The 26,930-nt window shown below is 34.7% G+C and overlaps 1 protein-coding gene across 2 annotated transcripts; it reads left to right on the top strand.

Annotated features, from left to right (window-relative positions):
- Positions 1 to 1,615: 1,615 nt before the first annotated feature.
- Positions 1,616 to 26,930, top strand: LOC130848899 (UDP-glucuronosyltransferase 2C1-like). 2 transcript variants are annotated; one of them, XM_057727289.1, is made up of 6 exons: positions 1,616 to 2,380; positions 9,169 to 9,317; positions 10,899 to 11,030; positions 20,932 to 21,019; positions 22,354 to 22,573; positions 26,421 to 26,930. In XM_057727289.1, the coding sequence occupies exons 1-6, from the start codon at positions 1,660 to 1,662 to the stop codon at positions 26,581 to 26,583; spliced, it is 1,473 nt and encodes a 490-aa protein (XP_057583272.1). In that variant the 5' UTR covers positions 1,616 to 1,659; the 3' UTR covers positions 26,584 to 26,930. The 2 variants fall into 2 exon arrangements, with proteins under 2 accessions (XP_057583272.1, XP_057583273.1); XM_057727290.1 differs by lacking the exon at positions 10,899 to 11,030.

Here is a 26,930-nt window from a genome sequence, read left to right as displayed (position 1 = left end):
TGATGTAAATCGCAGCAATATATTTTTTCATCCATCTCCTAGAATAATGGAAATACAAACAAAAATAAACAAATGGAACCTAATTAAACTCCAAAGGTTTTGCACAGCAAAGGAAACCATAAACAAAATGGGAAGACAACCTTCAGAGTGGGAGGAAATATTTGCAAATGAAGCAATTGACAAGGGATTAATCTCCAAAATATACACACAGCTCATGCAGCTCCAGATCAGAAAAACAAACAACCCAGTCAAAAAATGCATAAGATCTAAACAGACATTTCTCCAAAGAGACATCCAGATGGCCAAGAAGCCCATGAAAAGTTCCTCCACATCACTAATTATTAGAGAAATGCAAATTAAATGCATAATGAAATATCACCTCACACCTATCAATATGGCCATCATCAAAAAGTCTACAAATGATAAATGCTGGAGAGGGTGTGGAGAAAAGGGGACTCTCCTGCACTGTTGGTAGGAATGTAAGTTGATACAGCCACTGTGGAGAACAATATGGAGGTTCCTTAAAAAACTAAAAATAGAGCTACCATATGATCCAGCAATCCCACTCCTGGGCATATATCTGGAGAAAACCGTGGTTTGAATAGATACGTGTACCCCAATGTTCATTGCAGCACTGTTTATAAGAGCCAAGACATGTAAGCAACCTAAATGCCCACTGACAGATGAATGGATAGAGAAGATGTGGTACATATACACAGCGGCATACTACTCAACCAATAAAAAATGAAATAATGCCATTTGCAGCAACATGGATGGATCTGGAGGTTATGATACTAAGTGAAGTAAGTCAGACAGAGGAAAACAAATATCATATTGCTTATATGTGTAATCTAAAAAATGATGCAAATGAACTTATTAATAAAACAAAAACAGACTCATAGTCTTAGAGAATAAACTTATGGTTACCAAAGGGGAAAGGTGATGGGGAGAGATAAACTGGGAGTTTGGGATTAGCAGATACACACTACTATATTTAAAATAGATAACCAGCAAGGATCTACTATATAGCACAGAGAACTCTGCTCAATATTCTGTAGCAACCTAAATCGGAAAAGAATGTTTAAAAAAATAGATACATGTATATATATAACTGACTCACTTTGTCATACACCTGAAACTAACACAACATTGTTAATCAGCTATACTCCAATATAAAATAAAAATTAAAACTAAAATAAAATAAATCTTCTTGACTTAACATCTTTTAAAGTGTGCATATTCTCTACTTCTGGCAGTAAGCAATGGCCTCTTTCATATCTAGACTATCCAGAAGTGTTATCAGTAAGAGAAACGCTACAGAGTTCATCCCTGTTCAAATAAACCAGAAAAAAATCTGAAAAATCTAGCCTTAATTGACTATGCAGTCACATGATGTTGGATTTTCTAATATTATTTAGAAATTATTCTGGATTTGTGTTTAAGCCTGAGTACTTTTTCCTATCTCAGTGTATTGAGTTTATCAAGCTTTTATTCCCATCAAAGTAGTTGTATTTCATTTTAATCCATAATACAAAGTACACATTTCAAAGTCCAGCCCAACCTACTATAAATTGATTGGGAGAGTCAAAGAGAGATGTTTGGATTGTGAGTTTCATGCACTTGGTTTAAGCCCAGTTTTAGTTTGAGCAAGAATTAACTATGAGGACTGTGACAGTTTTCTGTGTCCTTTTCATGTTGCATCTATGTCTCTTGGACTCTGGAAGAACTGGGAAAGTTCTTGTATGGCCTATGGATTTTAGTCATTGGATTAATTTAAAAGTTATTCTGGAAGAACTTCACCTTCGTGGGCATGAGATAACTATTCTGGTACATTCAGCGAATCTTCTGCTGGATCATACCAAGACGCCTTTTAATGTGGAGATCCTCCAACTTTCGATAACTAAAGAAAATTTTATGGAAGAGCTCAATACCATACTCTATGTAGCTTCTTTTAAACTGCCAAAACTCTCATGGTGGGACATGCAAATAGAACTGGCAAAAATTACCAAAGAATTTTTATCAACAGCCAAAAGAGTGTGTGACAGTGCTATCACAAATAAGGGATTACTCAGCAGGCTACAGGCAACTAAGTTTGATATCTGTATTGCTGACCCTTTAAGTTTTTGTGGGGAGTTGGTGGCCGAAATCCTGAATATTCCATTCATATACTCTTTTCGGTTTTCCTTTGGGAATGTCCTTGAAAGATTGTGTGCTGGGCTCCCTATGCCTTCTTCATATGTTCCTGGCAGCACATCAAGACTGACAGATAACATGACTTTTCTACAGAGGCTGAAGAACTGGTTATTGTATACAGTGAGTGACATGATATATTTATATTATGTATTTCCGGAATGGGATGAGTATTACAGCAACGTTTTAGGTAAGAGAAATGTGTATATAATAAGTATTCTTATATCCTTCAAAAAACTGTAAATATTTATCTGACTGTATGAAAACTTACAAAAGGAATTTTTAAGTGAAGATCCAAGCTCCTGTGGCTACACTGCTTTCAATTTAAAAGAAAATATTAATGCTCTTTTTTTTTTGATTTTTATTTCATGAGTGAGTACTGATAATATATGAGAGAAGGAATATTCTCTATATTTATGCATAAATCCTTCTTGATGCTACTAATTTTTTTTGAGTGTCTTGAAAACCCAAATCTGACAGTGTGCTTAAGTTCCATACCCTTGGCCTACTTCCCTACTGTTTACTTCTCCTCTTATACGTCCTGTTTTCTTTCTGACTAACTTGCTGTTTCTCAGGCTTTATATTTGTATACTACAAAGGCTTGGTTGATTGGTGGCCAGGTTTGGCATGTGGTGAGCATGAAACTAGAAAATAAATAATGTAGCTTGGTTTCATCTGCTCTTGTCTTCCAAAAGGGGAAAAGGGAAGATTTTTTTCTAAAGGACCATATTTCTAGATTTTTAACATCACCTCATTGTTTTGTTCTTGTTATTCTATTTTAAATTGCATCAGAGGTCAACTAGTGAGCTTTGACCCTGAGCACAAAGTTTTTCTCTGTTTTAGCAAGTCCACTTACCCCCTCTTCTTTCCTCTTGCATAATGTATTTTTTATTAAAAATTTTTTCATATGATTGTATTAAGGAAATTTCACATGAGGTCAATTAGAGAAAGCAGTACCCTTCTTACATTATTAAGTTAGATTTTTATTAAGATACTCTTAACCTGTAACATTGAATTAGTTTCACATAGTGACAAAAAATTAATCAATGGTCAACCTAAGAAAGAAATGGAAAATATTATTTGAGCCAACCTGAGGATTCATAACCCTGGAGAGAGTCTGTTGGGAAGATCTGAGGAATGTTCTGCCCATTAGAAGTCAAAGCACAGTCATATAAGTTTTTGAGGGAAAGGGTTATACATCAAAGAGTTATATATCAAAGCAATATATTGCCAGTTTACGTAGTCCTAAAAGGTGAGCAGTGGGTCACTGTGACCCCTTATGGGATTAAGGAAGGAGTGTTATCTCTCAAGGAATTACCTTGCTGGTGCCAAGAGGAAATTACTTTTTTTTTTTTTCAAATATGCTTTTCTATGTCTCTAAGGGGAATCTAGTTAATGTATAATGCAGAAGCACATTGCACAGTAAAGCACATTGCCCTTTTGAACTGGGCAGTGCCTCAAATGGAAGAGAATATTTTTATGTAAAAATTGCCTTGTCCTGCCTTTAAATCATTTTGTTTCACCACAGGTATGCAACAAAATGATTAGATATTTGTGCATATTGTAAAATAATCACCACCATAACTCTAGATTATATCCATTACTACACATAGCTACAAAAGGTTTTTATTTGAGAACTCAAGATCTACCCTCTTAGCACCTTTCAAATATACAATACAGTATTGTTAACTATAGGCTCCATGCTGTAAATTACATCCCCTGGATTACTTATTTTAGAAGGGGAAGTTTGTACCATTTGACCACCTTCATTTACCTATTGTGCCCACTCCCCAACCCCCGTATCTGGCAACCACCAATCTTCTCTGTTTCTATGAGTTCATTTAAGTTTTTGATTTGTTTTCTTTTTAGATTCCACATAAAAGTGATACATTTCTCTGTCTTACTTCACTTAAGATAACATCCTCAAGGTCCATCTATGTTGAGGCCAATGGCAACTTTTCCTTCTTTCTCATGACAATAATATTCCATTGTATATATAACAATCTTTTCTTTATCCATTCACTTATCCATAAACACTTAGGTTGTTTCCATGCTTTTGGCTATTGTAAATAATGCTGCAGTAAGCATAGGAGGGCAGTGATTTGTTTTCCTTTAGATATATAGCCAGAAGTAGAATTACTGGATCTTATGGTACTTTTTTTTTTAAATTTTGAGCAACGTCCATACTATTTTCCATAATGGCTACACCAATCTACATTCCCACCAACAATGTACAAGCCCTCTCTTTTTGCTACATCCTTACCAGCATTTGTTGTCTCTTACTCTTTTGATGACAGCCCTCATAACAGGTGTGAAATGATAATTCAGGCTTTGCTTTGAATTTCCTTGATGATTAGTAATGTTGAGCACCATTTCATATTCGTATTGACCATTTGAATATTTTCTTTGGAAAAAATGTTTGTTAAGGTCCTTAGCTAATTTTTTATTGAATTATTTGCTTTTGTGCTATTGCATTGTGTGAGTTCCTTCTATATTTTAGATTGTAATACTTACTCAGACATATGGTTTGCAAATATTTTCTCTCATTTCATAGGTTGCCTTCTTATTTTGTTGATCGTTTATTTTTCTGTGCAGTGTGCAGAAGGTATTAGTTGGAAGTAGTCCCACTTGTTTATTTTTAATTTTGTTACATATGTTTTAGGTGTCACATTTTAAATTCATTGCAAAGACCCACATCAAGAGTCATTTCCCCTTTGTTTTCTTTCAGGAATGTTATGGTTTTAGGTCTTATATTTAAGTCTTTAATCCATCTCAATACAATATTTGAAGTGGAGTAAAATCAAGGTCTAGTTTTTTCTTTTGCATGTGAATATCCATTTTTTCAGCAAGGATTATTTAAAACACTGTTTTGCTCCATTGAGTATTTTTGGCTCCTTGAGAAATATTAGTTGACTATAGAGGCATGGGTTTATTTTGGGGCTCTTGATTCTCTTCCATTGGACCACATGCCTGTATTTATGCCTGTACCATATGTGTTGATTACTATAGCTTTTATAATATTGCTTAAAATCAGAAAAGTGTGATGCCTCCAGGTTTCTTTTTCTTTCTCAGGATGGATTTGACTATTTGGGAACTTTTTCACTTTATATGAATTTTAAAATTATTTTCCTTCTTACAAATTTTTAACAGATATATCTCTAATACCCTACTATTATTAAAAATTGTTTTTATTCCTAAAAATTTTTTAAAGTTATTTATAGTTGTGATATCTTGTTTTATATAGCCACTTTTGTTTTCCTTTTTTTTTTTTTTTTTTGAGTATCTGTTCAAAATTTCCTCTGAGAAATTATTCAACAACTCACAAACAACATGAGTGCTTGAAATGATCTACGCTGCCCAGGAATATGGAATATGTTCAAAAGGCATATCACCTAATCAAGGTTGACATGTTGCACTGAGATTTTTCTGGACATTTTGTGACAGAAACAGGTGCCTGTATCTCTAGACATGATCCTAAAAAAAAGTGGGTAGAAATTGCTGTACCCATCGAGCATCCATGTTCAGAGTCCAAGCTACAAAAGGCAAAACTGAGAAGAGATAACTTAAAATCTCATCCTAGTGACATTTTCTGAGTCATGGATCAGGCATTGATTGATCTACAGCTGCATTGAAGTTGTTTGTTTACTTCTGGTTCCAGCAGCTTAACACTCAGTTTAGAAACATCTTTTCGAGTGAAGCATTAGTGATAGGATGTTACTCTGTCCCTGATTCTTTCCTAGTTCTTAGCAACTTAGAATATTCTTTGGGGGAATATATCAATAATCTGAGAAAGAAGAATAAAAGTTTGGCAAATAGAAGAAACACATTTTGTCTACTCTCATAAATGTTAAAATGCTATAAGATATAGATGTGATTTGGCTATTTAGAATTTAGGATCTTCATTATATAATGCATTCCAAGTATGTTTTCCAAATTTAAGAAATATGACTCATAACTTATGAAATTATTAATTGAAATGTCATAGATATATTCAAATAATTGATGAGGAAACTAGTAAGAATTCATTTCAAAAAGTTATTTGAGGAACTATTTATAAACCTTTTGGGGAATAAAGGAATGTTAGGAAAATAGTACTAGATTAGACATAAAAAAGCTCAAAATCCTTTAGGGCAGGGCTTCCCTGGTAGCACAGTGGTTAAGAATCTGCCTGACAATGCAGGGGCCACAAATTCAAGCCCTGGGCCAGGAAGATCCCACATGCCGCAGAGCAACTAAGCCCGTGTGCCACAATTATTGAGCCTGTGCTCTAGAGCCTGTGAGCCACAACTAATGAGCGCATGTGATGCAACTATGGAAGCCTGTGTGCTTAAAGCCTGTGCTCCACATCAAGAGAAGCCACCACACTGAGAAGCCCACACACCACAATGAACTCACCACAACTAGAAAAAGCCCGTGTGCAGTGATGAGGTCTCAACACAGCCAATAAATAAAAACAAAATAAATAAATTTTTAAAAAATCCTATAGGGCAATAAAATCATACTTTGGGGGATGATCTTTTCTACCGGACAGAAGTATGCCAGTTAACACTTAATTTCAATGTATTTTATAAATTTATTTACTTACATATTTTTATTTATTGGCTGTGTTGAGTCTTCATTGCTGCATGCAGGCTTTCTCTATTTGCAGTGAGTGGGGGCTACTGTTCGTTGTGGTGTGCAGGCTCCTCATTGCCGTGGCTTCACTTGTTGCGGAGCACGGGCTCTAGGTGTGTGGGCTTCAGTAGTTGCGCCCACGGGCTCAGTAGTTGTGGCTCACGGGCTGTAGAGTGCAGGCTCATTAGCTGTGGCGCACCGGCTTAGTTGCTACATGGCATGTGGGATCTTCCTGGGGCAGGGATCAAACCCACGTCCCTGATTTGGCAGGCAGATTGTTAACCACTGAGCCACCTAGGAAGGCTCAGCTTCAATGTATTTTAACTCAAAAGTCCATAGTAAATCAAAAATAAATGACAAAGTAAAACACATACACTTTGCCCTAAAGTTGAAAAACATCCTTCAATCATTCATTCTTCAACAAATGCCCCAGCATAATATAAAAGTGATATGTGCTTTTGGAAATGTGGGAAATGTCTTTCCAAGTTTGGGACATTTTCTCAAAATCTCTTTATCCATATCAATTCTTTTTTTTACTTCTTACACTATATCATCTTCAGTTCAATAAGGTGCATTAAGCACACTAGATTACTAAATTAGGAGTGGAGATTTAACAGGTAAAAGTTATTTTCTTGATATGAAAGAGAGAGAACCAACCATAGGACCCCACGATTCTACTCCTGTGTCTGTAACCAAGAAAAATGAACACATATGTCCACACAAAACATATATATGAATGCTCAGAGCAGCATTATTCATAGTAGCTTAACATGAAAACAACTCAAATTCATCAACTGATGAATGGATAAACAAAATGAAGCATATCCATACAAAATATTATTCAGCAACAAAATGTAATGAAGTACTGATACACATGACCACAGGGATGAACCTTGAAAACATTATGCTAAGTGAAAGAAGGCAGCATAAAAGATCACATAGTGTATGATTTCATTTATATTAAGGGAAATAAGATTAGTCTGGAATAGACAAAGAAAAGTAGATTAGTGGTTGTCAGGGGCTGCGAAGAGGGAGAAATGGAGAATGGCTGCCTATGGATACAGAATTTCTTTTGGGGTAATGGCATTTTCTAAAATTTAATAGTGGAGATGGTTTCACACCTTTTTGAATATACTAAAAACTAATCACTTGTGTATTTAAAAGGAAGGATTGTATGGTATATATGAATTATATCTCAATTAAACTACCATAAAAAGAATGAGGGAGTGAAGCATCATAGAAAAAAATAATAATAATATTATACCCATGGCTGACACCAATAAGTCTCCAAAATGGGATATGTGCTGAGTATGGATTTTGTCATGACCAGAATCAAACCCGTAATTTACTGAGATTTGCTTGTGATCGCTTATGCAGATAGGTTTTCCTAGCAGTTCAAAATGCATTGTATTTTCTAATCAAAACTTTAGCACACTTAGAACATCAAGGAGAATATTCAAAAAGCCCTGTGGTGAGAAACTAGATAGCTATGAATTCCTCATAGCAGTGATATGGAGTACATATTTCAAAAGGACACCAAAACTCTGGGTAAGGTTCCGTATATCACAGTAATCGACTAGAATTCGGAAATGAAGCTCTGGTTCCAAACTAAGGAAGATGATTCAATTCAGAGTCACTAATCTGAGTTCTCATTCTGTAAATGTTCACTTGGTTTCCACTTCAGTTCAAAGAAACTTTTTGTAGTGTTTGTCAACTGAATATGTCAAAACAGCAAATATTTCACCACCAGATTATCATGCAGTGCAAGATCCTTTACCAAAGAGGATAAAATCTTATAAAATAGGAACTTTCATTTTCTATAGCAAAGGAGATAATCACTTAAAATTTTATTAAAAGTATTCAGTTTGTAATTAGTTGTGACAGCACACTTGAAAACACTAGAAAAAAAAAAAAAGATGGATAAAGCACAAGTTGTTTTTTAAAGTAACCAGAGGCTTTTGGAGCAATGAGGATGAGATAAATTGGAATTCCAGAAGCAGAGGTGACTCTACCATAGCAGGCCGAGGATCACTGGCTGAGTTTCTTGTACTTGCTAGAAACATATGCTGATTCTGAACAAGGTGTAGGGCTCAGGCTTAGCTCAGGCTTAGCTCAAGCTGAAACATTCCATTGGCAGAGAGAAAGCAGCAGGCTTTTGACTTTGCTCCATACTTAAATCTGTGTTTAATTATTCATAATCTGACTATTGTGTACTCTTGGGAGGAAAAGGCCAATTGATTCAATCTAGGTTACATAGGCCTAGTATTGGTCTTTAATGATTTTTCCTAGAAAAATAGGAGGAGAAATGTCTTACATTTAACCTATCAGTTTGTTTTCCCTCTGTTATCCTTCATTTTTATTCAGGAAAACCTACCACACTATGTGAGATGTTGGGGAAAGCTGAAATGTGGTTGTTGCGAACTAACTGGGATTTTGAATTTCCTCAACCTTATTTACCTAATTTTGAATTTGTTGGAGGACTGCACTGTAAGCCTGCAAAGCCCCTACCTCAGGTAATTAAATGTGCTTATTATTTTCCTATTTGAGTATTTATCTCTTAGAATGATTTCTAGTATATCATTGATAGTATTTGATCTGCAAACTGAGAACACAGACACCGAAATTAATGGTCATTATTCCCTTAAACTATTACACTGCAATAAGTAGGTCAGTAGCCTATATTTTGTACTACATATTGTTATCTGACAGAAGTAGCCCCCATATATTTCCTTTTCCTTTTCACAGTTCATTCATTATTGATGAAGATGTATTTTTATACAAATTTTAAAATATTTCCCAGTATCTCAAGTATACTATGCTATAATTGAACATAAATGTAAAGATAGCCTTACATATTAAGTTAAAGCATCTATACACACAGTGTAATGGTTAATTTTACCTTTCAAGTTGCCTGGGCCAGGTACCCAGCTATTAGTAGACAAACATTATTGTATTAAAGAAACATTATTCTGGAAGTTTCGGAGAGGGTATTTTTGGATGTCATTAACTTTTAAATATGTGGACCTTGAATAAACTAATTGCTCTCCATTATGTGGGGGAGCCTCATCCACTTAGTTGAAGACCTGAATAGAACAAAAGACTGAAGTCTAGCAGTAGACAGCCTTCAGATCTGAACTACAGCAGTGGCTCTTCTCTGAGTCTCCAGCCTGCAGGCTTGTTCTGCAGATTAAACTTGCCAGCCTCCATAATCATGTGACTCAATCCTTTAATATAAATCGTTTCCTTGTCTTTCCATTTCAAGCCTCACACCTTCTTTTCTTGTGTTATTTGACTTAGTTTTGTTCGTAGTTCGACCTAGGATGAAAAGATTTATTTTTATTTCAGTCGCATTAAATATGCTGTTTTTATTTTGAATCCAAAGATATTATATTCCTATCATCCTCAGAGCATGCTTTATAGGTTTTTCTGCATTACCTATCTGGTCAGGTGTTATATGGCTGCCTCAGTCCTAATTGTGTTTGTGGAAGCTTATGTAAAGAACCAATATAACCAAAATAAAAGAGACTTGAAATGTAGAAAAGAGAAAAAAGTAAATATACCAAGATTATGTCATTGTATTGACCATGATTCAGCAGAAAAATGAAAGATAATCTTATTAGCATCCAAGGCTAAACATAAAGTGAAGCACCAGAACTATTTAACTTTAAGCTAGAAATTTGGCTCTGTCAGCTACGGCTGTGTAGACTTGGACAAATTTCTTAACCTTACTGAGATAGCTTTCTCATCTGTAAATGTATGCATATGTCTTAAGATTACTGTATATCTAAGTCAAATGATACATGTAAAGAGCTCAGCAAATGGCAGAAGATAATGTGTAGTCAATAATTTGTGAACACAAACAACATGCACACAGACACACACATACATCAAATAAGGTACCCCAGATGAACCTTTAGTATAAATAATTTTTAATTTGCCTAATAACCCATGATTTCAGGTCATATTTGATACTCTGAAATGATTAACCTATGAAAGTACAGAATTGTTCTAATAATTCAGACACACTGAGAAAAGTGTGCGACTCATTCGTGTAACTGTAAACTTTCATATTTCAAAGACTGTTTTCTTTACAGGAGTTTGAAGAGTTTGTTCAAAGCTCTGGAGAAGATGGAGTTGTGGTGTTTACTCTGGGGTCAATGATCAAAAACCTCACAGAAGAAAAGTCTAATGTGATTGCATCAGCCCTGGCCCAGATTCCACAGAAGGTCAGATAATTGTATTTTTTGAGGGGCAGTTATTTTAACATCCGTGAAGATCTCCTTAAAAGTGTACTTTTAAAATGTAGGAAAAGCTATTGTAATTGTTAGTGTCAACTTAACTGAACTCTGAAGAAAAAGTATAAATGTTAAAAAGAGATATTTGATTGCTACGTTGCTTTAAACCTGGCATTACTAGCAGGAAAATATATTGCAGTATTTTCTTTAAATAATGAGCTAAAACTTAATCATCTGCTACTGTTAAACAGTCAGTCAGATTTGTCACTAGGTTTTAAGGCATCCACGTAACCTAACCTTGTTTTATTGCTTTTTTTTCCCAATCTGAAGGCATGTGAACAGTTCACCTAATGTGACAAAGAATAAAAGAGAGTCAAAATGATAGCCTTGATTCACAGGATGACTTGGGACTATATTTTGTTTTAATTAATGATTTTGAATGTGGCCCTACCTGAACATGGAACTGAGAACTTAGATTCTGAAAATAATCCTAGATAATGATTCTTCTGTTTAAATAGTTAAAACTTCAATAATATATTAAAATATTTATGCAGTATACTCCACGATATTAGAGCAAACTATAATTTGTTTACTGATAGCATTCTAGGTTATAAGTGAGTGATGTTGTTCTTAAAATACCAGAGACACTTTTTTTCTACCTTTAATTAAAATAGACCATTACAGTAGTTTAAGTTCCAATTGATTATGACAATTCTTATATTTATATGGAAATTGCTTTCAAAAATTGTTTTGTGGAAGTCATACCCATTTAAACATTTAATCTAAAAAACATCTTCATAAAAACATTGAATATTCAATTGCATTAATATACAGTGCTTAAGGGTGGCATCAAGGAAGGGCTAGAAGCACCAAGAACTGTCTCTCCAAAATTATGTTGGATAAAAGTGGCAAGAGAGGACATCCTTGTATTGTTCCAGACCTTAGAGGAAATGCTTTCCATTTTTCACTGTTGAGAATGATGTTTGTAAGGTTTGTCATATATGGCCTTTATAATGTTAAGGTAGGTTCCCTCTATGCCCACTTTCTGGAGAGTTTTTGTCATAAAAGGATGTTGAATTTTGTCAAAAGCCTTTTCTGCATCTATTGAGATAAACATATGGTTTTATTGTTCAGTTTGCTAATGTGGTGTATCACATTGATTGATTTGGGTATATTGAAGAATCCTTGCATCCCTGGGATAAATCCCACTTGAACATGGTGTATGATCCTTTTAATGTGTTGTTGGATTCTGTTTGCTACTATTTTTTGAGAATTTTTGCCTCTATGTTCCTTAGTGATATTGCTCTGTAATTTTCTGTTTCTGTGATATCTTTGTCTGGTTTTAGTATCAGGGTGAGGCTGGCCTCATAGAATGAGCTTGGGAGAATTCCTTCCTCTGCAAGTTTTTGGAAGAGTTTAAGAAGGGTGGGTGTCAGCTCTTCTCTAAATGTTTGATAGAATTCACCTTTGAAGCCATCGTGTCCTGCACTTTTGTTTGTTGGACGTTTTTGAATCACAGCTTTAATTTCAGTACTTGTAATTGGTCTGTTCACATTTTCTATTTCTTCCTGGTTCAGTCCTGGGAGAGTCTACATTTCTAAGAATTTGTCCATTTCTTCTAGGTTGTCCATTTTATTGGTATATAGTTGCTGGTAGTACTCTCGTATGATCCTTTGTAATTTTATAGTGTCCATTGTAACTTCTTTCTTATTTCTAATTTTATTCATTTGGAACTTCTCCCCTTTTTTCTTGATGAGTCTGGCTAAAGATTTGTCAATTTTATCCTCTCAAGGAACCAGCTTTTAGTTTCATTGATCTTTGCTATTCTTTTCTTTGTTTCTATTTCATTTATTTCTGCTCTGATCTTTATGATTTCTTTCTCTCTATTAACTTTGGGTTTGCTGTTGTTGTTGTTCTTTCCTTAGTTCTTTTTGATGTAAGGCTAGACTTGTTGGGGGGATTTTTCTTGTTTTGTGAGGTAGGATTGTATTGCTATAAACATCCCTCTTAGAACTGCTTTTGCTGCATTCCATAGGTTTTGGATCATCATGTTTTCATTGTCATTTGTTTCTAGGTATTTTTTGATTTCCTCTTTGGTTTCTTGAGTGATCCATTGGTTGTTTAGTAACATAATGTTTAGCCTCCATGTGTTTGTGTTTTTTCCAGCTTTTTTTCTGCAATTGATTTCTAATATTATAGCATTGTGCCTGGAAAAGATGTTTGATATGATTTTAATTTTGTTAAATTTACCAAGGCTTGATTTGTGACCCAAGATGTAATCTATCCTGCAGAATGTTCCATGTGCACTAGAGGAGAAAGTGTATTCTGCTGCTTTCAGATAGAATGTCCTGTAAATATTAATTACATCTATCTGATCTAATGTGTCATTTAAGACTTGTATTTCCTTACTGATTTTCTGTTTGAATGATCTGTCCATTGGCCTAGGTGTGGTGTTAAAGTCCCCCACTATTATTGTGTTGTTGCTTTCTCCTTTTATCACTCTTCTCCTACTATGGGTGCACATATTTACAATTGTTATATCTTCTTTTGGGATTGATCCCTTGGTCATTGTGTAGTGTCCTTCTTTGTCTCTTGTTACAGTCTTTATTTTAAAGTCTATTTTGTCTGATATGAGTATTACTACTCCAGCTTTCTTTTAATCTCCATCTGCATGGAATATCCTTTTCCATCCCCTCACTTTTAGTCTGTATGTGTCTATAGGTCTGAAGTGGGCCTCTTGTAGACAGCATATATATGGGCCTTGCTTTCTTTATCAATTAAACCAGTCTGTGTCTTTTGCTTAGAACATGTAACCATTTACATTTAAGCTAATTATCAATATGTATGTTCTTATTGCCATTTTTGTAATTGTTTTCATAGTTTTTTTCTTCCCTCCTTCTTTTGTTCTTTCCTCTTGTGGTTGCATGACCATCTTTACAGTTGTGTTTGGAATACTTTTTCTTTCTTGTGTGTATCTATTGTAGTTTTATGGCTTGCATTTCCCATGAAGTTTTGATATAACAGTCTATATATATGTAAAAGTTTGCTTTAAGATGCTGGTCTTTTAATTTCCAATGCCTTATCTTACATTTGTAATCTCCTCTTCTTATGATTGCTGGTTTTGATATCATATTTGTGTGTGGATGCTATCCTACATTTACTATATGTTTGCCTTTATCAGTGAACTTTACCATTTGTGATTTTCTTATTTCCAGTTGTGGCCTCAATGCTTATCCACTGCCCACAGAAATTCCTTTAGGAAGTCCTAGTTATGACAATCAGAGAGAAAAAAAAAAAGGAATCCAAATTGGAAAGGAAGAAGTAAAACTGTCACTGTTTGCAGGTGACATGATACTGTAAATAGAAAATCCTAAATATGCTACTAGAAAACTACTAGAGCTCACCAATGAATTTGGTAAAGTTGCAGTATACAAAGTTAATACACAGAAATCTCTTGCATTCCTATACACTAACAACAAAAGATCAGAAAGAGACATTAAGAAAACATAACCATTTACCATCACATCAAAAAGAATAAAATACCTACGATTGAATTGAATCTATAGATGGCTTTGGGTAGTACAGTCATTTTCACAATATTGATTCTTCCAATCCAAGAATGTAGTAATCTCTCCATCTGTTTTTGTCATTTTGATTTCTTTCATCAGTATCTTATAGTTTTCTGGGTATAGGTCTTTTGCCTCCTTAGGCAGGTTTATTCCTAGGTATTTTATTCTTTTTGTTGCAATGATAAAAGAGAGTGTTTCTTTAATTTCTCTTTCTGCTCTTTTGTTGTTAGTGTATAGGAATGCAAGAGACTTTTGTGCAATAATTTTGTATCCTGAGACTTTACTAAATTCATTGATTAGTGCTAGTAGGTTTCTGGTAGCAACTTTAGGGTTTTCTATGTATAATATCATGTCATCTGCAAAGAGTGACAATTTTACTTCTTTTCCAATTTGGATTCCTTTCATTTCACTTTCTTCTCTGATTGCTGTGGCTGAAACTTCCAAAACTATGATAAAAAATAATGGTGAGACTGGGCACCCTTGTCTTATTCCTGTCCTTAGAGGGAATGCTTTTGTTTTTCCTTATTGAGAATGATGTTGGCTCTTGGTTTGTCATACATGGCTTTTATTATGTTGAGGTACTTTCCTTCTATGTGCTAGCCAGGACATGGAAGCAACCTAAATGCCCATCAACTGATGAATGCATAAAGATGATGTGGCACATATATACAATGGAATATTACTCAGCCATAAAAAGGAATGAAATTGAGTTATCTGTGGTGAGGTGGATGGACCTAGAGACTGTCATACAGAGCAAAGTAAGCCAGAAAGAGAAAAACAAATACTGTATGGAAACTCATATGAATATAATCTAAAAAAAATGATACTGATGAGCCCAGTGACAGGGCAGGAATAAAGATACAGATGTAGTGAATGGACTTGAGGACACAGGGAGGGGGGCAAAAGGGAAGCTAGGATGAAGTGAGAGTAGCATTGCCATATATACACTACCAAATGTAAAATAGATAGCTAGTGGGAAGCTCAACATCACTAATTATTAGAGAAATACAAGTCAAAAGTATCATGTGGTATCACCTCACACCAGTAGGCATGGCCATCACCAAAAAGTCTTCAAACGATAAATGCTGGAGAGGGTGAAGAGAAAAGGGAAGCCTCCTACACTGTTGGTGGGAATGTAAATTGGTACAGCCACTATGCAGAATAGTATGGAGGTTCCATAAAAAACTAAAAATGGAGCTACCATATGATCCAACAATCCTGCTGTTGGGCATATATCTGGAAAAAACCATAATTCAAAAACATACATGCACCCCATTGTACACAGCAGCACTATTTACAATAGCCAGGACATAGAAGCAACATAAATGTCCATCAACAGAAGAATAGATAAAGAAAATGTGGTACAAATATGCAATAGAATACTATTCAGCCACAAAAAAAGAATGAAATAATGCCATTTGCAGCAATGTGGATGGACCTAGAGTTTGTCATACTCAGTGAAGTAAGTCAGACAGAAAAAAACAAATGGCATATCATACCAATTATATGTAGAATCTAAGAAAAGGCTACAAATGAACTTACCTACAAAATAGACATAGAGTTTCAGATGGAGAAAACAAACTAACGGTTACCTGGGGGTGGGGGGAATGGGGAGGGTAATTTGGGAGATTGGGATTAACACATAAATACTACTATATGTAAAATCGATAGCTAGTAAGAACCTACTGTATAGCACAGGGAACTCTACTCAAAACTCTGTAATGAGCTATATGGGAAAAGAATGTAATAAATGGTGGATATATGTATATGCCTAATTGAATCATTTTGCTGTACACCTGAAACTAACATGACATTATAAATCAAATATACTCCAATAAAAATTAAAAAAAGAAAAAGAAACTGTCTCACCACCTACGCAAAATTGTACTAGCAGAAACTTTCTGAAGTAACCATATTGGAACTCTGAATTCTATCTGAGCAGTTGCAACAAGCAGGGGAAAGCCAGACTGGTAAATTGTGGTTAATTTTGGTCAATTTCAGCCTTTAACATAGCAGCAGATTCAGAACCTCCATTACCCAACCTGGTGGCAGTCAACATGCCTATGTTCCTGGTATAATTTACTGACATCATGATGAGCAGCAAAGACATTCTTCTCCACATACTGGGGTTCTTCATTCTATTGCCGATTACTGCCCTTGGTCACTGACTTGTAGGCACAGAAGCTGGCCACAGCTGTTTCAAACCTTGTTATCAGAAGCTTCCAGAGGTTGTAAAGGACAGCACTATTTTTTTCTTTTTTCATTTTCTTTTTTTCTTCATTGGAGAAACAGACATTAAAGAATTAGGCCATTAAAAACAACAACATAGCAACTCACATACAGTGGAAATTAGAGAGCTGTGCTCATGACCAGGGAAAGACACAGGCTCAGAAAAGAACTGAACAGATCTAACATTAAAGACCTAAGTCTTTAACTGCAGCCTGATTCCTGGCAAAAATAAATTCTTCAATAAATAAAAGAAAAAAAATCAAACCCCAAGGAAAAGGGGAATCTGATTTCTGGAATTAGTACATTATAAAAATCAAATGTATACTTCTCAACAAATATAAAAGGGCCAAAACACTAGTTAAAATACAGTCCAATCAAAGGAACAAAATTAACTGAGAAAAACCATTCCTGAGGAAGCCTGGGTGTTGGAATTATTGGAAAAAGCCTTTAAAACCACTGTCTTAAAGATGCACAAAGAACTAAAGGAAGGCAATAATAAAGAGAAGAAAATGATGTAGAAACAAAGTGAAATACTGATAAAGGGGAAAAATTATTTTAAAAGAACCAAAAAAAAATTCTGGATCTAAAACATTACAATAACTAAAATGAAAAATTTACATCAGGGAAATGAAAAATTTCCAAATGAAAAATTTCCAGCAAATCATTGAAATTATCAAATTAGAGGAACAGAAAGAAAAACCAATGAAGAAAAATGAACAGACCCTACGGCACTTGTGGGACACCACCTTGCAAATGAGCACAGAGACTGTGGGAGTTCCAGAAAAAGAGTAATGGATGGAAAGGATATTTAAGAAATAATGACATAAATTAATCCAAATTTAATGAAAGACATGAATCTACAAATCCAAGAAACTTATTGAACTTCAGGTAGGATAAAAATCAAAGAGACCTATACAAGGACCTATTAAAATCAAGCTGTTGAAAGCCAGAGACAATGAGGAAATCTTGAGAGGAGCAAGAGAGAAGGAATTCATCACATAAAAGGTAACTTCACTAAGATGATAAGCCAATTTCTCATCAGAAATCTTGAAGGCCAGAAGGCAATGGATTGATAAATTCCAAGTGCTGAAAGAAAAAAATGTTACCCAAGCATTTTTTCAGGCAAAATTTCCTTCAAAGATGAGGTAGAAATTATGACATTACCAGATAAACAAAAGCTGGGGAACATCATTACCAGTAGACTTTGCCTGTAAAAAATGCAAAAGGGAGTCTTTCTGGCTGAAATGAAAAGCTGCTAGACAGCAACACAAACCACATGAAGAAATAAATATCTTCAGTAAAGGCGAAAAACAAAGGTAATTTAAAAAGCTAGCATCATTCTAATTTTGGTTGTAACTCCAATTTATTTTAATTTCCTCCATAATGTGAAAGAAAATACATACAAACACTTATTAATCTATGTAGCTAGGAACACAGTGATTAATATGTAATTTATGACATCAATTAGAAAGATTTGGATGGAGATATAAAGGAGCAGAGTTTTTGTATGCTTTGAAGGTACCAAGAAATAGGTCAAAGAATAAATCCCAAGAAAATTTAAAAATACTTTTTAAATTAATGAAAACACAAGAGACTGAAACAAGAGAGGCAGAGGAAGCAAGGATCAGAGGGAAATTTATAGCTAAATTTGCCTATTGGGAAGGAAGGAAGATATAAAATCAATAACCACACATTATACCTTAAAGAACTATAGAAAGAAGGCAAAGAGCACTCAAAGCTGGCAAAAGGAAAGAAACAATGAAGATTAGAGCAAAGATAAACAAAACAAAGTTTTTGAAAAAAGAGCGAGAATCAATAAAACCAAAAGCTGGTTCTTTGAAAAGATCACAAAAATTATCAAAGCATTAGCTAATGTGGCAAAGAGTCGATGCAAATAATTAAAACCAGAAATGAACCTAGGGGGATTACTAATGGCTTTACAGATATGAAAGGGATTATAGGAAAATATGATGGAGGCGCAGCCAAGATGGCAGAGAAGGAAGATGCTGAGCTCACTTCCTCCCTCTGGCATACCTAAATAGCAGCATTTTATAGAACAACTATTAATGAGAAAAACCAGAAGACTAGAAGAAAAGACCTTGATATCCACGTGCAAAAGAAAAAAAATTGGACCTTCACCTTATAATGTATACAAAATCAACTCAAAATCTATCAGAGACTTAAAGTTTGAAGTAAAACTAGAACACTTTTACAAGAAAATCCTAAGGGAAAACTATCACATTGGATTTTCCTATGATTTCATAGGTAAGACACCAAAAGCAAAAGCAGAAAGAAAAAATATATAAATTGGACTTCTTCAAATGAAGAACTTTGCACATCAAAAGATACTATCAAGAGAGTGAAATAAAATGTACAGATTTTGAGAAAATCTTTTCAAATCATGTATCTGATAAGGAATTACTGTGCACAATACATAAAGAAATGCTACAACTCAACAACAACATCAAAAACCCAATTGAAAAATGGGAACATACTTGAATAGACTTCTCCAAAGAAGATATATGAATGGTCAAAAAGCATAGAAAAAGAAGCTCAATATCATTAATCATTAAGGAACTGCACATTAAAAGCACAAAAAGATATCACTCCACTCATTCAGAAAGCTATTATCAGAACAGAAAAAGAAGGAAAATAAGTGTTAGTGAGAATGTAGAAAAATGGGACTTGGTGTACTGCTGCTAGGAGTGTAAAATAATGCATCTACTGTGGAAAACTTTTCTGTGGTTACTCAGAAAGTTAAATGTAGAGCTATCATGTGACCCAGACATTCTAATCTGGGCTATATATCGAAAGGAATTGAAATCAGGGATTAAAACATATATTTGTACAACAATGGTCATAGCAACAAAATTCACGATTGCAAAATGAATGGATAAGGAAATTTTTTTATATTTTATATTTTATTTTGGGGGGTTTAATATTTACTTTTATTTTTTGTAATTTTTATTGTTGGAGTGTAGTTGCTTTATAATATTATGTTAGTTTTTACTGTATAGCAAAGTGAATCAGCTATACGAATACACATATCCCCTCTTTTTGGATTTCCTTCCCACTTAGGTTAGTGCAGATCATTCAGAAGAGCTCCCTGTGCCATACAGTAGGTCCTCATTAGTTTTCTATTTTAGACATAGTATCAATAGTGTATATATGTCAATCCCCATCTCTCAGTTCATCCCACCCCCTCTTCCCCCTTGGTATCCATACATTTGTTGTCTACACCTGTGTCTCTATTTCTGCTTTACAATTGTTTATATATATATATATATATATATGAAATATTATTCAACCTTAAAAGAAAGGAAATTCTGATATGTTACAACATGCAAGAAGCTTGAAGACATACTGCTAAGAAAAATACTGCTAGGTCAGAAGAAGACAAATACTGCGTGATTTGTATGTATACAAATACTGTGTGATTCTGCTTATACTTGTTTCCTAGAATAGTCAAATTTATGGAGACAGAAAGTAAAAGAGAGGTTATCAGGGCCTAAGGAATGAGAGCAATAGGGAGGTCTTAATGATACAGAGTTGACATTAGGGATGATGAAAGCATTTGGAATATAGATAGTGTTGATGGTTACACAATGTTGTGGATATTTTTTATGCCACCAAACTCTATACTTACAATACTTGAAAATGATAAATATCATTGTGAATGTTTTACTATAATAAAAAAGGCAATGCTAGAGTCTTTGTTACTGCCAAGTATATAAGAAAGATCAAAGCACTAACACTTTCTTACTGAGGTAAATGACATGCCTCCCCTTTGCCTCTGAAAACTTTGTTTCAAAAATCCCCTTTACCAGAATGGCCTGGTAACACTAATATACAATTGTTTCAGATACAGATTAGAATTAACCCAATGATGATAGCCTATCGACTAGGATTATTGCAAGCCTTTGTAAACATGGTTGTAGCGTCAGTGATTTAAAAACATTGATTACTTAATCACTTAGGGCTTCAGTTTGCTTCTGTATTACCTGGAGGCATTGAACCAGATTAATTATAGGTTAACTGCCTGCATTTGACCGGATATGATTCTAAAAGTGTTCTAGTAAAGACATTTATCTTAGGTTCTGTGGGGGTACACAGGAAAGAAACCAGAAACATTAGGAGCCAACACCCGACTATATGAATGGATTCCACAGAATGATATTCTTGGTAAGACCAAAGAGAAGCAAAAGTAAACAGAACTGAATGAGGGATAATCTGAGTGACTACTCAGTAACAAATAAATCCAACAAATTTGTATTTTAAATAATCAAAACTATGCTTTAATGTTTTCTTCACATTTCCTCTGGAGCTTCTTAAACAAAATCTATTCATGATACTTGTTAAAGACTAAGGCACACTTTATTCAAGACCATCATGGTAAGTATAGTTGACTTGGTTATAAAAATTCCTTGGTTATAAGGAAAAGTGGGAAGTTAATCCCAAAAGAGCAGAGTGAAAAGCCACTGGGTGGAAAATTACAAAGAGGAAACATCAGGGGCGAAGGAGCAGTCTGGCAAATCCAACATAATTAGATTCTTACTGAAGGCACACTAGGGTCATCAGATATCACTTGGGGGATGGTGAAAGATGAAGTGACAGCTATAAAAAGTGATCCGATATCAAGGCTGCGAGAATCTAGTTAAACTGATTTAATAGAATGCTTGCTAATATTGGGCAATGCAGAGATAAAGCTGCCCCCAACTCATGTTCTATTTGAGAAGAGAGTTCAGAGGAGCCTGACTAGACTTTGGTCAAGGATAGAATCTTTGTCAAGCTCTAACATAACTGTGGAATTGTAATTCTCCTATTTTTGATAGTCTCTCCCTCCTCAGAATCAGAGTCAAGGAATATACCTTTAGATCAGGCTTTCATTAACTTTTGATTAGAATATTGTAGAACTCTCCTGACTTTCTACATTCATTTTCTCCCACCTCTCTTCTCGTTTCCCCACTATAATAATTTGAAAAAAAAATCAGGCAAACCATTTCACCATCCTTAATATTATGAATGTCTCCATATTACTATAAAGTCAAGTGCAAATTCCTTTTTTCTTAAATGGAGTACTTCACGAACTTGCCTTAGCCCATCTGTCTAGCCTGTTATGCCAACTTTCCCATATAGAAACCTTGCACATCTCACTTTCCCTTCGCCATGTACAAAAACATTTGGTTTCCTCAATTCCTCCATTCCTTTTTAGTAATGTATTCTCACCCTCAATAACTTGTCAAATGACAAGTACTCTTCATCATATATTTTGCAGGAATCTTCTCAGTTGTTTGTGGAATGACTTAACTGCTAGAATCACTAATTGCTACTCAGCCTGGAATAATTAATTGCTGCTTTCTTTGGAGCCTATAAGAATTTATACATGGCCTCATGGCACAGAATTATAAGGAAGATGCTGCCCATTGAATTATTCATTTATACAGGTGACATGATTTTGTGTTTCTGAAACTCTTACAACTTAGAATAATGATATATATATATATATTTATTTTTAGGCCATCCCAAAACCAGAGCTTTTATCACTCACTGTGGAACTAATGGGATCTATGAAGCTATTTACCACGGGGTCCCTATGGTGGGAATTCCCATGTTTGGTGATCAGCATGATAACGTTGTTCGTGTAAAAGCCAAAGGGGCAGCTGTTGAAGTAGACTTGCAGACAATGACAAGTTCCGATCTGCTGAATGCTTTGAAGGCAGTCATCAACAACTCTTCGTGAGTATAGAATATATTCTTTTGTAAGAAGCATCTTGTTTTTTAAAAGGAATAATCAGTTTCATAAATTTTAAGTTGATTACTGTTACATAATCACCGGCACATGGCTAATATCAAATAAGATTGTTTTATACTTCCTAAACTTTATGAAGTTATTTTGTCACCTACCATTACTGGGCAATAGATTACAACCTCAAAGAAATGTCTCATTTATTTAAAGAAAATAAGCTATTGTTTACATGACACAAATCTTTTCATTAATAACAGTAACTTTTTATTTCTCAATAATTACAGCTATTACTACTGTAAAGAATGTAGGCAATGTAACAAAAACATAGGAAAATAAACATGAAAAATCACTTAGCTCTCTTCATGTAACTATAACCAATTACCAGTAAAGAAATATTACTTCAGATATTTCTTTGTGCTAATTTATAAAGAGAAAAAAAATAGAAATAATTTTATAAAAATAGGACTATGATACTGGTTAGCTAAAAATATTCTATATTGGTATATTTTAACTTAAAACAAGAGAAAGAGAATGAAGTAAAACTGAGAGATCCAAATGGAGGCATAGAAGAACCCAGCCTTCTTGTTCCCTGACAGAGAACAACAATGACATTATCCATGAACAAAATCATCTCCAGCAGTGCTCTAAAGTGTGGGTAAGAAATTTTAGCAACCCAGTGGAACAAAAATCATGAGAATAATCGCACAAGAACAAAATGAAGACAATTTTATTTTGCCTGAAACATCCCCAAGACAGCATTCCTCAGCACCAAGAGAGAATTTCCCAGCTAGAAAGAGTTCCTCACCAGGAAAGGAAGAATGGGTTGAGTGACCAACTTCTAAGGCCTTTTGGGGCACAAAAATAGAAAAACCAATCCCAAATTGGTGAAAAGCCACAAGAGGTCTAAAATAGCCAAAGCAGTGCCACGAAAAATGAAGGAAGTTGGAGGCATTCCGCTTCCTATTTCAAGCTGTACTACAAAGGTATAGCAATCTTTAAAAGATGGTATTGGCATAAAAAAAAAACCATATAGACAAATGGACAGGAGTGAGAGCCCTTAAACAAACCCTCACATGGAAAGTTGAATAATAGTTGACAAAAAGCAAAGAATACTCAATAGGCAAAGTTTTATCTCTTCAATAGATGGTACTGAGGAACCTAGATAATCATATGAAAGAAAAGGAAATTTGATACTACATCACTTACAAAAATTGACTAGAAATGAATTAAAGACTTAAACATAAGACCCGAAATGATAAAACTCCTAGGACAAAACAGGGTAAAAACTCCTTGATAAGGATCTTAGCAACATTTTTTTGGATATGACGCCAACAGTACAAGGAACAGATGCAAAAATCAACAGGTGGGACTACATCAAACTTAAAAGCTTCTGCACAGCAAAAGAAATGATCTACAAAATCAAAGGCAACCTACAAAATTGGAGAGCATTTTGAAAAGTACTTATCTGATGAGAGGTTAATACATAAAATATATAAAGAACTCATATAACTCAATAGCAAAAAAATCTTTTTTTAATGACCAGAGTTACTGAATAGATATTTGTGCAAAGAAGACATACAAATGGCCAACAGGTACATGAAAAAGGGCTTGACATCACTAAGCATCAGGAAATGCAAATCAAAATCCCAGTGAGATATCACTTCACACCTGTTAGAATGGCCAGCATCAGAGAGGAAGTATAACAAGTATTGGTGAGGATGTGGAAAAAGGGGAACTTTGGGGCACTCTTGGTGGGAATGTAAATTGGTGCAGCCACTATGGAAAATAGTATGGAAGCTCCTCAAAAGAGTAAAACTAGAACTACAACACTAAGCAGTAATCTCACTTCAGGGTATATATCTAAAGGAAATGAAAACAGTATGGGAGAGATATCTGCACTCCCATGTTCGTTGCAGCATTATTCACAATAACCAAGATACAAATACAACCTAAGTGTCTGTCAATGGATGAATGGATAAAGAAGCTGTGGTATATGTATGTAAAGGAATAGTATTCCACAAAGAGAAAGAAGGAAACCTTGCCATTTATGAAAACATGGCATTATGCTACGTAAGTCAGACAGAGAACGACAAATTTACTTAATATCACTTATATGTATAATCTAAAAAGTCAAACTCATAGAAACAGAGAGTAAAGTGGTGGTTACCAGGGGCTGGGAGTTGGGGGAATGGAGAGACTTTGGTTAAAGGGTACAAATTTTGAGTCATAAAATGAATAAGTTCTGAGGAACTTTGTACAGCATGGTGATTAGCTGTGATCATAAACAAATAAATAAATCCTCAACAATGCATGATAACATTTTAATGTTATATTTCATATAAATAAAATAAGTATATTCTTGGGGAAAAAAAAACTATATTAAAATGAAAGGAATTGCCAGGGTTGGATAACTGTTTCTTCAATATCAGATAAATTCTTACTAAAAATTTCATATAAATCTATAAATAAACATTGACATTAGAGATTAAAATAATTTTTAAAATATTTATAATCTTTTCAATCTTTTCAATATTGAATGGCTTTTCACTATGAAGTCACTTCTCAGCTTCCCATCAGTGTCTCATAAACATCACATCTTATATTTGTTTGCTATATTATCATTACAACATTATCAAAGCTTACAATGTATACATCTTGTCCATGACCACAATTTCCAATATCGTTCAGCCTCAGTTTTTTGTATCTATATGGATTTAATGATGCGATTTGTGTTTTACTATAGTCTTTCTATTTGTTTTTATTGATATTTTATCCAATAAATATTTTGTTTCTGTGTCTTGGAACATTTTTTGCTATAGTTTCCTTGTTTTCCTGAGATATATCCAGAGGTACTTATTCCATAAATTATTGTGTATTAAGGCCTGCCTTATTTTCTTAAAACCAAAGAGCAACAGGGCTTTGTTTAATTTCTTTCTGGTTCACAGTTCTCTTCCTCAGAACTTTCTATATGCTGTTTCTCTATTTTCTACAATTTAATGTTCTGGTATTCTCCATCAATGATGACTGCAGTCCAGTGTGGGAGAAAAACCTCCCTCCTTCATCTCCTTCACAAACCCAAGGAAATCCTTCTTCTACGTTAGCCATTCAAAACCTTAAACCAAAACCCTGGCCTGGTCTTCTGTTCCTTGACAGAGTTAGAAGGGTTCGTGTTCTAGCTATTGCCACTGTTCCATCTCAGCGCTGGCACTTGCATCCCTCTGTAGCTTGAAGCAAAGTTCCCAGCATCTACTCACTCCCAGCCCTTACTTCTTGCCCACAGGATCACATTAAGATTTTTATTTTCAGCTGGAATGTCAGGGCCATGAAGCTTATAGACTGAAATCATTTCCTGTTACTGTTGAAGATTAGCTTCTTGTTATCACTGACTCTGCAGAGTGAACCTAGGCATAGCTGAAGGGGAGAGGGGAAGGATTCCTTTCTCATAGACTTGCCTGTCAGTGCTGCTTCTTGTCACTATCTTGTTCCCAATACCACATTCAGCAAGTGAGATCAAAATTCTATATTCTCAACCTACATATGCTACATTCCTATTTCTGAAATTTTAGAACACTATTTCCTATTAGAAATTATTTTCTCTCCTACCTCCAATAATTACTGAGATTATAAAACATCCAACAAATCCCAGCTGATAGGCCACCATATTTAGAAATATCTCAAGAGGAAACAATCTTTCATATGCATTTTGTACTCTTGGTGATATAATTTATGACATAATTTATATAATGATGTAATATACTTTTAATAATATGTAACAGTTTTAGGTAGATCATGTCCTGTACACATTTTTCAACTTGCTATTTATGTATCCAATTTTAGCTATAAAGAGAATGCTATGAGGTTATCAAGAATTCACCATGATCAGCCTATGAAGCCCCTGGACCGAGCAGTCTTCTGGATCGAGTTTATCATGCACCACAAAGGAGCCAAACACCTTTGGCCAGCGGCCCACGACCTCACCTGGTACCAGTACCATTCTTAGGATGTGATTGGCTTCCTGCTAGCATGCGTGGCAACCATTATATTCCTGGTCACTAAATGTTGCCTATTTTGTTGGTGGAAGTTTGGTAAGACTGCGAAGAAGAAAAAGAGAGAGTAGTATTTGTTTTAACAGTTGGGCTGGAAGCCTTCGTAAGGTCCATCTGAATTCACTCAGCCACCACTTAAAATAGATTCCTCTCCTACTCCCCCAGGTTCTTGTGCATTCCTCAGCTTATCAAGTCAAAATCAAAGACTCACCCTAAAAATATGCCACATGATTCCAAATTAAGGTTTAAAATAATCTATTCTTTTAAAAGAGAATGTAAACAATTAAACACATGGAAGTTA

The sequence above is a fragment of the Hippopotamus amphibius genome, chromosome 3, assembly GCF_030028045.1.
Source record: "Hippopotamus amphibius kiboko isolate mHipAmp2 chromosome 3, mHipAmp2.hap2, whole genome shotgun sequence".
Lineage (NCBI taxonomy): Eukaryota > Metazoa > Chordata > Mammalia > Artiodactyla > Hippopotamidae > Hippopotamus > Hippopotamus amphibius.
This window is presented reverse-complemented; position numbering and strand designations above follow the sequence as displayed.

Excerpts from the sequence above, each read along its gene's own strand:
- LOC130848899 (XM_057727289.1), top strand. The coding sequence starts at position 1,660 with ATGAGGACTGTGACAGTTTTCTGTGTCCTTTTCATGTTGCATCTATGT. Across the intron at positions 9,318-10,898 it reads CTGCAAAGCCCCTACCTCAG|GAGTTTGAAGAGTTTGTTCA; the intron begins GTAATTAAATGT and ends TTTTCTTTACAG. Across the intron at positions 22,574-26,420 it reads GCAGTCATCAACAACTCTTC|CTATAAAGAGAATGCTATGA; the intron begins GTGAGTATAGAA and ends ATCCAATTTTAG.